The sequence below is a fragment of the Struthio camelus genome, chromosome 11 (assembly GCF_040807025.1).
Source record: "Struthio camelus isolate bStrCam1 chromosome 11, bStrCam1.hap1, whole genome shotgun sequence".
NCBI lineage: Eukaryota > Metazoa > Chordata > Aves > Struthioniformes > Struthionidae > Struthio > Struthio camelus.
Window position 1 is genome coordinate 14,040,631 of NC_090952.1, and position 18,056 is coordinate 14,058,686.

Genomic DNA, 18,056 nt, shown 5'->3' on the forward strand with positions numbered 1-18,056 from the left:
AGAGCAGCTGCCAGGAGGGCAGCAGTCCCGTGGCCCCACCACTCTGCCCTGGGGCCGGGGTCCTGCCTATATCCCAAACGCCACTGGCTGCAAGGACACTGCTTACAGAGGAGGGAGCAACTCCCTGAGCTGAGCAACAGAGGAGACGATTCCTGCATGGAATAAAACTGATTAAACAGTCTCCATGTCTGGTCTCCAAACCCCATCACATTGAGGCAGTCGGGAGAAAAACAGGTCTGTCCTTGACACCAGCTCTGTTGAGCCAAGAAGGTATTTGAATACTGTGGAAAAGAACTCTCTGCCAAAAATGTATCCATGTCCAGTCTCCGGATACCGCATGAGCTTCAGTCAGTGGGAGAGGCAGGGCAGCGGGGCGCTGGGCTTGCCCGGGACCCCCTCTGGCAAGGGGTGCCTCGGGCTAATCAGCGCCCAAACCGCAGAGGGCATTAGAGAGCTGAAGGAGTTACAGCCACTTTTAGGTACAGCGAAAGCCAATGGGCCTTTATAACACTGGCTGGCAAGCAACTTCTCATTGCAGATAATTCCCTGCCAGCACATCCCGAACGCATAGGTGATCGCTCTGAAATTGATGGCTCGAAGCACAATAACAGCCTTTTTATTTAGTTCCTGCTTGATAGGCAGAGAATGTAGAGTTGCCAAAAAAAAAAAAAAAGGTACTGAAGGATTTGCTCTGTGTTACAGCGCTGCGAGGCTGAAATGCATTGGGATGGAGCATTTAGCAGGGCTCCCTGTACTACTCAAAGCCCCATTGCAGCACTAAGGCACATACAGGGTTGCCCTGCGTTTTCTGGCAGGCCTGGCACAGGTGGGACTTGCCCTTCAAATGCGACCTGGGGCTTTATCCTCAAGGGCTTTAGTGTTACACTGGCTTTAGAGCTATAGCACAGAGTGAGAGCTGCTGGCACTGAGGTTTCCAAGTGGGTTGGATGGCAAAAAGGGACCCAATGACACAGAAAGCAAAATTTAGCTCTCTTAGAAAGTAGAAGATGGAGCATTTTTCATGTGGCTTCCTCACCTCCCACTGCATCCATCGCTCACAGTATCCTCCAGCCAAATGGCTCTCAGCTGAATTTCAGCTGCATAGAGCTGGCTGCAAAATGAGGAGCGAATGGGGGAGGTGTTTTTTTTTTCTTTTCCACTCAAATTTTTTCTTCAAAGGGTAAAATCTTGAACAAATTTTTTCATGATACTACAAATACCGGCAGCCGCATTTTCAGGCAGCTGCATGCCAGCAACTGTAAATCACCGCCGAGACTGTCAAAAGACACAAAGTGCCCGAAAGCCATGGACAAACTTGTGTCTGAGAAACATAATCAGGAAATAGTTGAGAACAGCTCCACGGTTGGTTTCACAGACAAATGACGTAGTCTGTAGGCAAACTGACCCTGAAGATTATTGCCAGGATTTGCCAAGTATTTCTGGCCTAGGAAAAAGGCCAGCGCTGCCAGCAGTATCTTTTCCTCTGCAGTTTAGTTCTTGAGGTCTAACCTACTAATTCATCCCGTGTGTTTAGCTTTTTTTCATGTGCTTAGAGGTCTATAGTTTCCCAACAGAGCGGCGAACATGTCTCATTTTCAGAAGGACAATCTACATACGTGACTAAAAAAATATCAACAGGGACTTTTCTGTAGTGCCTGTGACCAAAAGCTTCTGTTTAACATTAGCCTCACATGTGGTTTGTGTGCCGAACACATTCACATTAGCTATAATAAAGTCCTTCCAACCTCTTGGACGCAGTATGGGGGGGAAAGCACACTGGAAACCCCCTTTTTTAATCAAAGGGATGAAAGGCTATCTAAATTCACTTTGAAATGCAGCTGGTAAGTGAAATTTCTCTCCATCGCATGAAACCGATACTGCATTATTTTCCTTTTGGCCCCCATAGGAGGGGCTGAAGAGAGTCTCAGCCTTTTAGTGAAAGGATTTGGGTTACACGTCCTGCTCGGAGCTCTGTGGCCATGAGAAGTGCCAGCCAGACGTTTCACATGTAAATAAGTCTTCACAACCCCCGCGCGTTTCAAGCTGCCAGCAAAATACCCCCCTGGTCCAGAGCAGCTGCTTGTCATGGGCCAAATTCGTTCCCGAGGGAGACGTGCAGCTGAACCGTCTTAGCAGGCTGAGGGACTGCAGCGCTTCAGTCCCTCCTGCCAGGCGCCCAGCTCGTCTCGGCCTTGACCGGCGTCGCCGGGGAGCGGGAGGGCGCTCCGGGCCGGGCCGGCGGCCACGCGCGCGTCCTGCCGAGGCCGCTGCGAGAGCCAGCGTCCAAAGCCTGGCTTTCACCGCCCCCTCCGAGCAGCGACGTTTGGGCTGCCCTTGGCCAGGCGGCCAGCGTCTCTCGCTACTCAAACCCAAGCTGGGTTTGGGACAGACAGGATTCAGGCTGCCGTCTTGCAGCTGAGGCTCTTCAAGGATGGGGAGAAACACGTTATTGATCTTGTTACCTCACAGCTGACATCAGCGCTATGTTATTTTCGAACATTAAGTCACTGCAAGTCTCCGTAATGACACAAACACATCCATTACAAATTAAAACCAAGGACAACGCTCACACAAACAGTACGTACTGTGCCATACTTGTTGTATCCTGGGAAGGGAAGGGAATTAGAAAATAGCAGAAGACAGAATAATTTGTAATGATCAAATGAGTTACATTTTCATAAAAATTTTATTTTACTTTTTTTTTTTAAATAATTCAATGCACTGGCAGTATAATTAATCCCTCTATGAGAGACACAAATGTACCAGTTCAACCAATATTATTTATACAGAGACATTGTGTTTAAAAACAACAAAAGTACATTTAAAATGTTTGTACATAAAGTATTACTGTTATTTCTTTTTTTTTTGAAGAAGGAACAAATGTAAACAAAATGCATAATTGTGCAACACGTAGGAAATACAAAGCAAAACAGGCAAGATACAATTTTATACATATAAAGCAAAAGAAACCAAACTTTTATAACTATACAACATTTCAGTAATTGCTTGACATTTTAACAGTTACCTTGGTCTGTACAAAACAACTTATACTTAAAACTTTACAAGAATAACATGCTTGTCCAGAACAAAGACACTGTGTGGAATTGCAATGATTATTGATATTTGCACACATGAGAAAAAAAAAAGGCTATTTCAATAGTAAACAAAAAGCAAGAATCCAAGGTAAAGGGCCATTTAGTAAACTGTAATCTAATTCCAATAGCTCATTAAGTTGCACTGCGACATCTGACTTTTGCTGGAAGACCATCAGGTCGTCACGTTGCTCTATTTCCAGGAACCAGAAGAAAGTATATGTAAATTTTCCTGATATTTTGGTTACTTCTACACACACACACACACATACACACACACACACACACACACACACACACACAAAAGAAAAAAGAAGGTCTTTGCTATAACAGCCAGAAATGATGGGCAAGAGAGTGCACAGAATACACTCCCAACATTGCTAGGTTAAAACAAGACAACTAGAAAGAGCAAACATCTGATTAGTTTGCCAGAATTACTTTTTTCCTGAATTTTAGTTGCATTTTTTTTCTTTTTCAGAAGACAAAAAACAATTTAATTTGAATTGAGCCTTCTCTAAAATACTAGGAGTGCTACAGCCAAAGACAAAACACAAACCAGATAGACAGCCCAAAATTAAAGCAAAAAAAAAAAAAGGAGATGTTTCAACTTGTTGTCATACTTTGGTGATGACATGTCCGAGGCCTTTTGAATATGGGTTTCAAAAAAATATCATTTAAGATTCAGTAGAAGACATTCAATCCAGCGATGTCAGAAATACAGACAGGAATTAATTATACAATATTTTATGGAATTACAAGGACTGTCAGTTTAGATAAAATGTACATAATTCTGAATGTCCTCAAGTGATACATATGGCTAAAATTAAACTCCTGATTGCTTGAGCTTAACTAATGCAGTGTCTGATTCTGCGATCTGGGTGCTGAGCACTTCTTTACATGGAGTTACTCCTGCAGATTTCAGTGGAGTAACCTGCAGAGTAAGATGCTCAGGGGAAGAAGGGCAGAACTGGGCCTAGATAAATATTTGCTATGACTTCTGAATGTACAAAACCCATTTGGCTTAGAAAACACACTTCAGCCTGCTGTAATGTCTTTGAACTAAAGTAACAGATTCCATCTCTAGACTGACAGCATTTATGACACATTTGAATTTATTTGCCATTTTTCTACGCAAGCTAATGCTGATGCCAGTAAATATTTAAACTCAGAGGTAATGAAATCGCAACGTGCCTTTTAGTTAAAAACAAAACATATGCAAGCCTAGACAGCAGGCAGAAATTATCCTCAAATTCTTTTAGCAGAGATTATCTGGTGCTCAATCAGAACAGTTCAATATATACTCAGCTTGAGCATATATTTATAAAGCTGCATTAGGGCATATAACACAGTCTGAAAAGGGAGAGGACTAGTTTTTCAGCTGGTGTAAATCAGCACTGACATCTATAGAGCTACTTAGAGGCACAGCCGAAGCTTTGGCCCACAGTCATCAGAAACATGCAACAATCATTCACTCCATATGTAAAAATCTCAGCAGTGGGAGTGCACAGTGAAAGTGTAATCGACATCAGATAAAATGCTACTCTGGTTGTCTAGTTTCTGATAATGCTTTTCCAGACTCTGTGGTCTAAAGCAGTTTTACGACGTGCTCCATACTGCATAGCTTTGCAAAGTACAATATTTCCTTGCAGGCAAGGATTATGGTACATTAATCATTTCATTGGCATGATCAGTAGAAAAGGCATGAAGATAAAAGCTTTGGGAGTTTATCTGCATAGAGCTATATTGGCAAAAATTAGTTTGGGGTTAAAGGGGGCTGATCCTCAGCATGTGCATATTGGATTAACTCCACTGAAATCAGTACTCCTACACCAGTTGACACCAGCTGAAGAACTTACTTTTACTCTCTCTCTGTCATAAATCAAGCAGGTTTGTTGTTATCCACTATTCAGTTCATTCATAAATTCAACGGTAAATGCCTCCTGCCAGTGGGTCAAAGCTTCTTCGTGTCTGTAACTCCAAATTAAGTGTCACTGAAGTCAATGGTGGTCTCCCTGAGCAAGGGCTGAGTCAACACAGGGTCTGGTTGAAGAGCAAATCTGTGCACAGTTGCTCCAGCACCAATCCAGAGAACTTCAACTACTTTCAGTGGTGTCAGTGCTCGGCCAGAACAAAACTGATGTAATTCCATGGAGTTAATTGGTTTAATGCAATTGACGTTCTGGTCCAGTAAGTTGAACTCTGGCAATACTACACCAGATTTATTAGTCAGCTTCTCCCTTGACAAACAGTACTCAGCAAGCTCAGTATAACTTGCCTGACTGCCATATGACCACAGAGTTTGGTCCAATGACTTCTGCAACTGAGCCAAGTTACTCTACATTTGCTTGGCTCAAAATTTGGTCCATTTTAGTTAGTGTTGTTCATTAAAACACTAAAATTCACTTAAGAGCCTGATTTTCCTTCTAACTCCCAGAATGGGATAACTGAGTAGAAATAAGGATTAACTCTACTTAATGGATTTCAATGGAATTACAACAGGGGGATACTCACAGTTGTGACTAAACTCATATCCAGCACAGCGAGCTTAGAGACCTTGCATAGAGGGAACTCAGTTAAAATCAAAGACAAAAACAAGTCTCAAACAGCTGCATCATCTGCTCACATGGCTTATACCACTGGTGTCAGTAGGACTCAACAATTGAGTCCTATAAGCACGAGTAGTCCTGTGGACACTACGATGCAAATTACAATTCTCCACACAGTGAATATTGCCTAAGTTTTACGAGGTTACAGCATGTAATGCTCTTGTTGACCTGTTTGGTGTTTCTAAATGCAGAGCAGATAGAATTGATTGCTCAAATCCCAGTCCTATCTGCAGCCACAGAGGACCAAAGCTAAGAGCAGTGCAGAGCCACAGCTTTGCCGCATGCAGGCGGTGGGCTGGGGTCACTCAGGCCTGCTGGGCGCTTGCCCAGCACCAGTGTCTCCTGCATACTAGGACAGTGGCCAGGGCTGGGTGGTGGATCCACAGTACTTGGGTGCATGGTCCAATGCCTCAAGCAGCCTGCGGGCTTGGCAAGGTCCTCTCTGTGGCTCCTCTCCGAAGGGGAGCATACACATTGCTACTTGAGCTGACCACTTGGTCCCTGGGCTTGGTCCTTGGGGAAGCTGGGAGAGAAAGATGATTTAGCTCTATAATGATTTCAGAGCAGTGATAAGCATTAGCTCCTTGTGATATGTGGTGGTACCATGAGGCAGACTGATGAATTGGATGGGATGGTGTCATATTAGGATTTTGTATGATACCAAGTCATAGGTGTTATTTTGCAGGACATACATAGCAACAATAATGAAGCCCCTTTTCACAGAAGCAGTCTTAAGTTAAACTCATAATGCCACCCCACGTAAACTCACCCGGGTTTCTTTAAATGATTCTTCACATCTTTACCATTTGCCTAATGCAATTACAGTGTCAGTGAGCTGCCTGAGATGTTGCTATTTACCCTGTTAGTCTGAGCACAGCTCATCTTCACAGTATTTCTCTTCAAGTGCCCCCGACATGGTCAAGGTTGTTTCTCATCTGACATCGGTTGTATGCAATAACTCATCTGCATCTGAGTTTGCTCTCACTTCCATCTGTAGAGCACTGGGATCACACTGGCTGTATGTGAGATCTGAACTCAATCTCCTTCTGACTTCGACAGCCTCCACCATGGGTTTAAGCTAGTGTGAGATGATCAGAATCCCTGATCTTGGAAGACAAAATAAAGAGACTAAACATCTTTGAATGGAGTGGCTAAAGTAAAACTCCCAAGTAATTTGGAAAGGGAGGTGTGAACAGAGCACTGTAGCAATGACAAATGCTGTATAATCAGGCAGAAACATTTCCTATTCAGTAGCAGGGAGGTTTAGATAGTAAGAGAGAGGCTAATTGAGCTTCCAGCCTTTATACACAGGCTATGATATATCAAGTGATATATATCCCTAGACAATACACAATGCCTGTATGCATTGTTGTGTCCAGTGATCTGGTTATATCATGGACGTACAGGAGAAGTTTTAGGGAAATTGAGCCCTCCCAATGTTAACAAGACCCATTTTATTTGTATTTTTAAAATACTATGTAAAGTAAAACTGGAAGATGTCATAAGGATAGTGGGTTGTTTTTTGTGTGCTCCCCTTCTGCCAAACCCCTACTGTACTCCAGTGAAGTCAGGGAGATGTTGGGGGGAGCAAAGACCCCTTGCAATGACACCTTTATCTGTGGGCTGCCCATGTATAGGGCATCTCTATACTTGGTTCAAAATGACAAATTAATTTTCTTTGGTGACCTGCAAAATATTCTGTCTTTCTTAAAAGTTCAAGACACTGGGTTGCTGCAAATGGGTTGACCTTCCGAAAAAAACCCAGCCCCAACAGTATGATGACATCATGTTTAGTTTTTACATTGACTTCAGTGACCGCAGGACCAAGATGATAGAGTTATTACTTTCTGTCATACCTGTCTTGCTTACAAATGGATGCAAAGATGACTATACATGTACTACAGAGGAACACGTTAATAACTCTGCTACCACTTAGCAGTGTTAAGAGTGCTTCCTCTTTAAGGCTACCACCTCTTTTTTCCCTGTGCTATGAAAAATGAGCATGAACTTTCTGTTGCAAATCCATTCAAACACACACATATGTGTACACATGCGTGCATACACACACACACACGCAAACACACACACACACACGCAAACACACACACACACACACACACACACACACACACACACACACACACACACACACACTTTTCAATACTGTAGTGGAGTTCCTCCTCATCTCAAAGCAAAGATGTATATTAATATCTAAGTCAGAATCCTTTAACAGTCTCATTTTTTTCAATCTTTTAAGCTGCACTCAAAAAACTAATCATTGGATTTAGATAGTATTACATATTAATAAAAATACAATGAAAACATTTCTTCCGAAGTACCTAAGAACTTGTCAGTGAACCCAAACTACAATAATGGAAGAATACCATAAAATCTATGAAATAAAAAAATCATAGAAATCAAGGTCCAGATTCAATTTCTCAGATTTTGTTTCATTAGAAGGAATAAAAATCCTTGACCTTTATTCTTTAAAAAAACACCACTGAAATCAATAGACCTGTCCCTATCTTTCAAAGAGGTCATCTATAAAATGAGAGTATCAATATATTCACAGAGAGGCTATTTAAATGATTAAAAGTCCAAAGACCATGTAAGATAATGTGAAATTAAGCTATGAGAAGCAAGCTGGGAAGGATGTTACCAATACTATCAAAACAAAGGCTGCAAGCTAAACCAGAATGACTAAAAATAGCAAAGTAACATAAAATGGAATGAAATGAAATAAAATGAAATGAAATGAAATGAAATGAAATGAAATAAAATAAAATAAAATAAAATAAAGTAAAGTAAAGTACAAATACTGGGCCAAACCTAGCTATCCAGGCTCATTGTGAACTTTCCCTGCTGTTAGTTTGCTAGAGTGGGAAGTGCAGTTTTGGTCCTTCCAAAGCAGCTGGCTGAGCACAGTTGAGGCTAGCGACCAATGGGACATGGTCCAGTGGAACATGGCCCATATGGGTTACATCATCTCAAGCTTTTGAGCCCTGCATTCGTTGACCATGTTTCCCAGTGCGTGTCACATGGCTCAAGATGCTCACTGCACTAAAAGCAGGATATTCTGCCTGCACGTTGTCAAATGCTTCACTTTAGACCTGCTGTAGCTCTTGACGTGGAGGTTAAGTGCTATGTAAATACCTCGCCCAACCACTTCGGACTTTGCTGCCCTAGGATTTGTACTGATGGAGCTCCCAAATGTTTGTGTTTAGCCCTTTGCTTCACATGCTCCCTTCACTGCTGAGCTATGGTTATTGCTCCAAACCTCCTGAAGCATGGGACACAAATGACAGTCTTGTCAGCTCTGGCAATGTTATACGGAGCTCAGTGTCCTTCTTAAAGCCCAGCTGCAGAAATCAAGCAATTGCATCAGTATCTCAGTTTATCACTATTCAAAATAAATGTGTCATTGTCTGGCCCTCGGCATGCCTGAGAAATGCCTGAAAACATGTCTTGAATTCAGCCTCAAAGCCTCAGGATACAGAGGGCAAATACAGGAACCTGAAAGGCTTATCCAAAAAAAAAAAAAAAAATCATGATTTGAATCCAAACCTGTAATTTTTGGTGCTTGGTTCATGACTGTGAATGCCTGAAGTGGGCAGTGTTAAGAGCAGACACAGAAAATGCCCAGGCAAATGCATGCTGCTTCCCTGTGAATTGAAACAACCAACCAACCTCATTTGATTAACTCTGCTTGAAATAATATTTTAAGGGGAAAATGATTCCACAAAGATGACATGTTGGCATTTGAAATGAGATGAATATAGTGCCTGTAAAAGTGCAATAATCCTTAATAACTAACCCCAAAGAAGCATCATCCCCAGGGATAAGAAGGTAATTCACTCTCCATATTTAATTTGTTTCTAAGCTGCTTTTGAAACAAGACTGCTAAATAGTAAGCTGGCTTGTGATCCTAGGCTTGGCTGCTGGACTTATTATAATCATGCCATTGATTCTGCATACATTTCAAACTAAGTCACAGGATGCAAAATCAGGTGGGCTAATTCCTTAAGCTGTTTAAGCAAAAGATTGTGAACATAGGCTAAATTTAGAGATAGGAGTCTGTTTACTACAAGCAACAGGGGAAAGATAATACACTGACTTCACTGACTGACTGCAGCTAACTCTTTGAACAGCCTTGTCTCTGAAAACTGTATTTCAAGACATACCTAACTCCATAAATTCACGGCAGTCTGGCATTTCAGTCTACATTAAAGAAAAAAGTGATGAGAATGCATTTAATTAGACTAAATCATTACTGAATCCCCTTAGTGAGACCTTGTAAGAAGAATGGAAAAATTTGGCTTATGACAAAACCACCCCACCACTACTTCATCTCAAATACTCTGCTTTTTAAAAAAAAGCCTTCTGCAATTATTTTCTTTTCTCCTTTTTTCTTTTTTTTAAATAGAAAAACAATCCTTTCTTCTACATTTCTGTTGTGGTTTTGTTCATTAGATATTGGGGCCAGAAACAGTGTGACAAATGCTGTCAGATTCATGTTTCAGCCATGTTACCAAAACCCTCAAAGAACAGATAAGGGTCTATCGACCGCTGTAGGAACAGGAATGTGCAGATAACCCAGGATGTGCACGTTCTGCAAATGTCCTTTGCAGACAGCCCTAAACTGGATGATTTCTCTAATGATCCACCTTGGCTGCATTTACAATACATTCTTGTAGAACAAAATATTAGGAATTATTGATTTTTAAGGGAAGGTAGTATTAAAGGAAACTAACATACAACTGCTTCAGTGATGTTGGCCTTAAATGCGCACTGGGCATAGTCCTTAAACTGCTCCTATTACAAATATGCAAGGCCTGCTCTAAAAATCTTAACAGTCTGAACCTTTTAAATGGAAATTTGTCCTATTTATCTGGTTACAACCCAGTGAGCAGAATCCAATAACTCACCAGATTAAAGGATATATAGGATTATACAGCAGAAGGTAATTGCAATTAACTAATATCTGGATGGCATTTAATACACATATTGTATTATTTCAATGAGATGAGATAGAATAATATTTACATTGTTGTGAGCATTTTCAGTTTATAGAAATGGAATTTACAGTTTAGTAAGGTATGCAGGTGTTACATCAAGAATGAGCTGAGACCATTTAAAGTCTTGTGAAATATTGATATAAATTCATTCTGCTTTGTTTCATGCACCAGCGCTTCTTGCAGTGGCAGAACAGCAGTGCAGTTTATAACAGGGGGAAAAAAAGAAGAAGAAAGAGCAAATGTGAAATGGTCTAATTTATTCACAATTGCTTTGAAATTCTACCCAAATTGTCTCATTATTATTCATGCATTAGAAGAATGGTCCGAAACATGACAGCATGGGTAAATAGATGCAGAGTTCGGAAAATAGATAACTTAACTGAAGAATTCATGGCCATTATTAAACAAATGTTATATTTCTTTTGAGTAAATCTGGTGATTTTATTTAATTTGTCATTGTTTTCAAGATAGCAATATAATACTGTTTGATTCTAATGCTCTGAAATGAACAAAACAGGTGTAAACTGATGCCATATGGAATTATAATGTTTCAACAGTAGCTGGTTAGTTAAACTTCTAGAGAATTTAATGAATAATGTGCATACAGTTATTAATGGACTTTTACATACAATGTCGACGCTTAAAGTGTAGCGCTCCTGTTAAAATCTGCTTTCACTGAGTCACTAGGCAAGAAGAGATTGTTCTATGAAGAAAAATCTTGGATGAATATTTGTTTGAGACTAAACAGTAAAACTGAAAGAAAATTCAGCAATTTAGTATAGGAATGGTAGATGAGACTATGAAAGCTAATATTTTGAAATTGCCTAAAAACTGCATTGTGCTGCCTACTGAAATTATTAAGCCAACAATAAATAGGTAGAACGGAATATCAAAACCTCATTGCATAGTGTGTCATCTTTCTTTAATGAGGCATTCCTTCACCTTTTACCTCCTAACACCTTTGGTGATCTTACAGTATGTACCTGTAAGATATTCAATGTTCTCTTTTAGAGATTAAGCCTATAGAAAGTATGAAATCTTAGCAATGTACAGTATCAGGTAATGATGCCAGAATTAAGTGGTGAAAAGCTTGGTTCAGGTTCAGAAGGCGATTTTGAGTGAATAGCTATAACTTCTACTAATTTATTTCAGAAGGGACTTCTCTTATATACCCTCAAATATTTAAGACGCTTTGTACTATTTCTCAGGAATCCATATCTTCTCAAAGTGCTTTTTTGTTTCCACTTGAAGGCAGCATGGACTTAAAACAATACTGCAGGGAATGTACCGTTCCATAAAGCACATAAGGATGGCAGGATCCAGGAGACACAAGGCATAGAAAATTGTTGAAAATGAGTAGATGGTATAACACATACTGCTCTTGAGTCATAAGTTCCATTTATGGTGACTTCTACTTCCAATAGATAGGATATTAAAAAAGGCAATAAAAATGAAGTTACATGAATAAACTTCCAGAAATGAGTGGAGTTCCACCAGTGATCGTCTGTGCGCTGGTAGAGGTAGAGCAATGGGGATGTTATGAACAGGGCAGCAGTCACTACAACAAATGAGCCTCAATGCGGAGCCAGTGGAGTCCTTGGCGAACGTAGCGGACCAGATTGGTCATACTGCTGTGTTGTGTTAAGGGTCCCATCACTGAGTCCAGGTCTACAAAGAATTCTGCAATACACAGGAAACAGAATTCAGGCAACTGCACAGAAATACATGTATTACGACAATTTCATACTCTCTAGCAGCAGTGCAATTAGTGAGTTGTCAAGACTTTGTACGCATGAGCACATGTGTAGTAGGAAAGACTCTGTAGGAGTCTGTAGGAACTGTCTTTGGAGAGTTTTCCTACTGTCTGTAGGAAAGACTCCCAGTACACAGGAGGCCTGATGCACAAGGCCTGCACTAACATGGCTCAGAGTGTGAAGGTCAGAAGTTTATATGGTGATATCCTGTCTGAAGTCTTGCTTAAAACACTGCAAAGAACCTGCCCAGCAACTTCTCCATTCAGTCTATGACTTTGAACCCATCACTATCATTTAGAAAAATGTCTTGGCTCATGCTGAGGATTGCAAGTGGTGGAAAAAAGCATTTCTAGGTAAGTTGTCCAAGAATCAATTACCCTCACATCACAGAAGTCACCTCACCATAGAAATCTGTCACAGAAGACTTGAACTTATAATGCTTCTTTAGAGTCAAACTCTAAAATTTAAAATTGACGTCTTGCCACCCTTTTTGCACTGAATTTTAAAACTGCAGAATTTAAACAAAGGCAACAATGTACTTAAACAGATCAAACTAGATTATCCTTGCTGGAAGTCAACCAAAACATGGTATGGGTGGTTGCCAATGCTCCTACTTTAGTTCTGAAGATCTTGGTCCCACTTTAGGTCTGAAGATCTTCATTTTCAACTTTTTGAGCCTAGCCTAGACTTGCTGACTGTATGATTTAAATAGCTGGCAATGAACCACGACACGTATTCTTTTCATGCTGTACCCTCTCCTGGGCATGAAAAGCTGGTCTGGATCCTAAAGAGGACCCTCCAATTTCTGTTACTGCCATTGCAGCAGCTTTGGCCATCTGCTCATCCTGTAACAGCTTCAGAGGTCCAGGGGATGGGGAGAAGAAGGGAAAGGAGGAAAAGAAAAGATGGAACATGGCAGGAAAATGGCATCTAGAAGATGGGAACCCTCCTCGTCTGGAAGTCCTTCAGAGTACAGATGGCAACCAACTATCACCATAACCAGTAGCTGAGCCCTTACGTTCTCACCTCCTCTAAAATCCAGTCCTCTCAGCACTCAGCCAGCTAACACTGTGTTGGCTGCAGTTCTGAGGAGTAGATGCTGGGTATGAAATCATTATCAGTACTTTCTTCGGCATGTAAGTGCTGCTTTGAGGTCTTCTATCCAAGTATTGACAGCCTGACCCTGGTGAGCTTGGGAGCTACAACTGTATCACAGCAGAAAGTGATATGGCTGGAGGCAAGCATAAAGAAAGCTTAGGGGTATCACCAGTCATGTTAAAATTCTGTAGCTAGCAGTTACTTTCAATCTTCCTTCCTCTGTCTTTTATTCCCCTCCTCCAGTGTAAAATCAATACATTTAGAAGTGAAATAATGCACTGTCTTGCTTGCATTCTAGTGATCTAATTCTAGGCTCAAATAAACAATAATTGCTTTAAACGCTAGGAATTCAGCTTGAAGACTAATTTCAGTTTACCAATCTGAAATTATGTCTTGAAAAAGCTATAAACACTAAAGCCACTTATTTAACTTATATGTGAAATAACAGGCCTTCATCACTACAGAGCTGATGGTTTTCTACTGCAGAGCAAAAGTGCTGCTATCTTTAGAAGCTTTAAAAAAAAAAAATCTGATTTTTAAAAGCACCTGAGAGTTTGATGCTATAAAACTGGCGGACAACTCTGCAGGTTATCCAGCACAGACCAGCACCCAGGCTGCCTTTGGGAAGTGTGCAGTTCAGGCTGCCCTGCTACGGAGGTGGGTTTTATGACTTACTCCGATTCCCCAGCATGCCCTAAACTCCACTAACTACGGGAAATTCAAACAAAGGTATATCGCTGTGTGTTTCCCCTTTCCTTTTCAATCCAGATCAGCTTGGTGGGTCATAGTTCTGCTGTTCTCTCTCTTGCTGTGCTTTTTTACTTTAATAGTACAAATTTATAGGAGGCTAACAAGAAAGGGACCTGCCTCCTGCTCTGAGCCAGCTGGACACGAGTCAAGTCCAAACTGGGAGTGTGCCGGCATACTCAGAGGAGCCCAAAACTGAAGCTGGCAGCCATGCACATGGGGAGGGCATGCAACAGGCTCAGTAATGTGGCTACGTAGCTCCTATAATGTGGAAGAGGTCTCTTGTGCCTGCATGGGCATAACCTAAAAAACAACCATGGTAGCTGGAGGAGCCAGCTAGGCTATTAGACATTAGAATGATGGGGCCATATTTTTACCCCAAGCTCTATTAGCACATCAGGTTCTTGGGCAAGATGCCCCCGTGATTCAGAAGACAATAGAAATAATGACAGCTCACTAAAAAAAAGTCACTCGATCTAGTTTTTGACTGAATATTGGGTTTTCAATTAAATAGGCTTTTTTTTTTTTTGAGATTATTCTCATTTCCTAGGAAAAAAATTCTCATTTTTTATGATGACCTAAATGCCTAAACTCCAGGGTAGAGACCAAGAGATTTGTACATTGTTGAGACTTAGGGCTGAGCATAGGGTTTGCACCTGTGCAGTTTGCTGTTGTGGGCGATTTGAACCCAGAGTCCACACACTAGCAAACCAGGGCTCGTGCACAGCAGCTGTCAATCTGGCTGGCAAAGGTGGAGTGGAGGTAGCTATGGGGTAAGGAGTGAGCCTGGTCCCAGCCAGTAAGATGCATGTGTTTTAAGAAATTTCAGAGATGCAGGTGAAAACTGCTACAAATTACCATTACAGTGAAACAATATGTTATTTCTCATGGCAAAATGTCTTAAATATATCCTTATGTAAATGAAATCCATCATGTGATATGATGAAAACCTGCAGACTACAACAGCAGTTCTTTTGTACTTCTGCTTTGTTACACTATGCTTTTTTCAAATTGCAGTTTAAGTGTGCAACTTTAAATCTAAAATTTAATTAGGAATGAGGTGTCTTTCCAGAAGGTTGTAACAAAAGGCATGCTATAACATGCATGAACATCTGCTTTCTCTCTCCAATGACTTATGACATTATAATTATACTTGAATAAGATTTGAAGTAACATAAACTTTTCATTCACTGTAAGACTGCTGCAATGTGTAAAACAAGTAAAGATATGACAGAATAGGGCACAATCTTAGATGTCTTGCTTACCCTTATTCATATATGCAATCCCACTGAAATCAAGGGGACTGCTCATCTAAATAAAGATTACTCCTATATGACTGTGTACAATTGGGGTTATTTTATCGTAAATCAAAATGAGAAAAAGAAGAGTATAGGGGGGAAATACAGGAAAAGATTCAGCGGGTTTTTCCTCATTCAGCTCCAGGACTGATAACAGCAATGCCTGGGTACATTTTCTGTCTGCTGGCTGAATGCCTGAGCTATTTTGATTCAGTATCAAGCAGAACATTTAACAACTCCACAACACACAGGGCTAATTACAAGATTATCACCATCTCATTCTTCTATCGGAGCATCCTTCTGCATTCCCACTATAATATTCTGCAGTACCTTTGACAGGGAATCACTTTCAAATTTTGTGAAAATGGATGCAACTATGGAAAAAATCCAAAATGACTGCACTGCTACTAAATTAACGAAGGAGAACAAAGACAAGCAGCAGTGGGGAGGACTGGACAGAACTTCTATTATTGTTCCTCATCCAGGGACGGATCATTATGACCTACTATTCAGACATAAAACCCAATAAATCTCAAGCTTGGGCTCTCTAGATCAGTGGAAATTTGCCACTGACATTAATGGGAGTAAGATCAAACTACATATAGTGAGCATGTTTCTCAGGAAAAGTCAGTCATCTGAAATTTCAGTATAATTTAAGAGAATGAGCCAATTCACAAAGAGAATATTTCCCAGTTAGGCTCTGCACCTCCAGTATCAAAGAAAGCTTTGTCAATGATTTGTGTAAGCTCAAGCTGGCATCTGAATAATTACATTACCATGGGGGCAGTTCACAGCTGGCCAGCAATAGGGCAAATTTGTCCTTCAGTTACAGCTCTGCAACTGCACTATAGTCAATATAACCCAGTCACAAACCACTTGCCAAAACTCCTTGGGACAATTGTGGTAAAGACTTACGTTTTGCTGTTAAAAATAAATAAATCGATTTGCAATCCAATCATAGGAGAACCAAGGCCATGCTTTTCAGTGGACATGCCATAATCAGACTCCTTGCATAAACTTAACATCTAATGTTTGCTTATTACCCTAGCTCTCATTTTAATAGTCTTAAACCGGATGTCAGAGCAGTCTGGAAATAACCTCTGTGCTCCAAGATAAGCTGAAACTGTGAACGAATTTGCAGACTCAAAAGCCCTCATCACTTGGGGCTCATGTTTGTTAAATTATTTGCCAGCTGCTCTGATAACCCTGCGTTCAGTGTGTGTTACACATATCTCCCCCTGTGCTTGACAGGAGAAGATATAAATTGGCTACAGCGACAAGCGAGCAGATTTGGTCTGTTTGCTCAAGCTGTCACAGCTGTGCTCTTAGATGGGGTGGTTCTAGGTTCAATTCCCAATGATTCCTGTTAGGAGGAAAAGACATCTAACGCTGATGAGCGAAATGGGACAAGGACGCGGCAGCACGTGGTACCTTTGTTCTCCTTAGTGAGCTTATCAGCCATATCCCAGTGCTCGTAGCTCCGCAGGACGTTGTTGGTGATGTTGACGTGGCTGGCGGCCATGTGGTGGATGCGCTGAGGGATGGTGATGGTCCCCGCCGAGGAGGAGCCAGCTGTGCCCACACTGCTCCCGGCAGAGCTGGCTGGGGACGGGCTGAGGGACATGGGCGATGGCGTTTCTGTGCTCCTGCAAGAGGTGAAAGCAGAGTGAGTCCCACTCAGGCATACTGCTTACCTTGACCTCATGGAAAAATTAACTCTGCACCCCAGCTGGAGGAGAACATGCAGTTGCATCTCCTGGTTTTACAAGACAGGACAGCTTATGAACTAGGGCTGACTGAAAATAAAAAGAGATTTAATTCTCCCTACAAATGAGTCTGTTATTTTTAAAAAAAAAAATACATATATATATCTATGATAAAAATAGAGCAATCTTTCAGAGAAAGAAGTATCTCATAGCTGTAATGATTTCTCTACCTGCTGCCAGAAGCTGCTATGGCAGTCAGAAAACACTCAATGTGCAATATTGGCTTATTATCAAAGCATTTTGTGGAAACCACAATGACAGTTTGCTCCAAATACAGTCACCACAATAAGCAAAGTGCAAGTCTTAAAGGCACCCTGCAGGGCAGTATCAGGAGCTGAGGGTACTGTAGGATTATGAATATCTCTATAGGATTCTTTAAGACTGGCCATGGAGATTTGTTTCTAATTGCCTAAAGTTCATCTGCACAGCTTTATACAGAGCCATGTTTTAAGTTACCTACTTATTGCAGCACTAATGTTCTAATATAGATTTTCCTTTAATTCTAACACCAGCAATTAGGAATCACCTGCTGGCTGCAGGCAGTGCAGAATTGAGCACAGCAATCTCATATCTTTAGAGCTGTGCAGTGCTGAATGCTCACATACAGCTGCTCTCTTTGAAAATTGGTTTCAGAGAACAAGATTATGGGTTCCAAAAATCTCTTCTCTTGCCCTCATTTG

General features: G+C 41.1%; 1 protein-coding gene across 6 annotated transcripts in view; it reads right to left on the bottom strand.

The window, feature by feature from the left end:
- Positions 1–2,667: 2,667 nt before the first annotated feature.
- AFF2 (ALF transcription elongation factor 2) overlaps positions 2,668–18,056 on the bottom strand; it is a 451,682-nt gene continuing 436,293 nt past the window's right edge. For all 6 annotated transcript variants that reach the window (XM_068957761.1, XM_068957757.1, XM_068957758.1 and 3 more), the window contains exons 20-21: positions 17,042–17,256; positions 2,668–12,393 (exon numbers count right to left, since the gene is read on the bottom strand). In XM_068957761.1, coding sequence (XP_068813862.1) covers positions 12,272–12,393; positions 17,042–17,256 — 337 coding nt within the window. In that variant the 3' untranslated portion in view covers positions 2,668–12,271. The remainder of the gene's footprint in view (positions 12,394–17,041; positions 17,257–18,056) is intronic.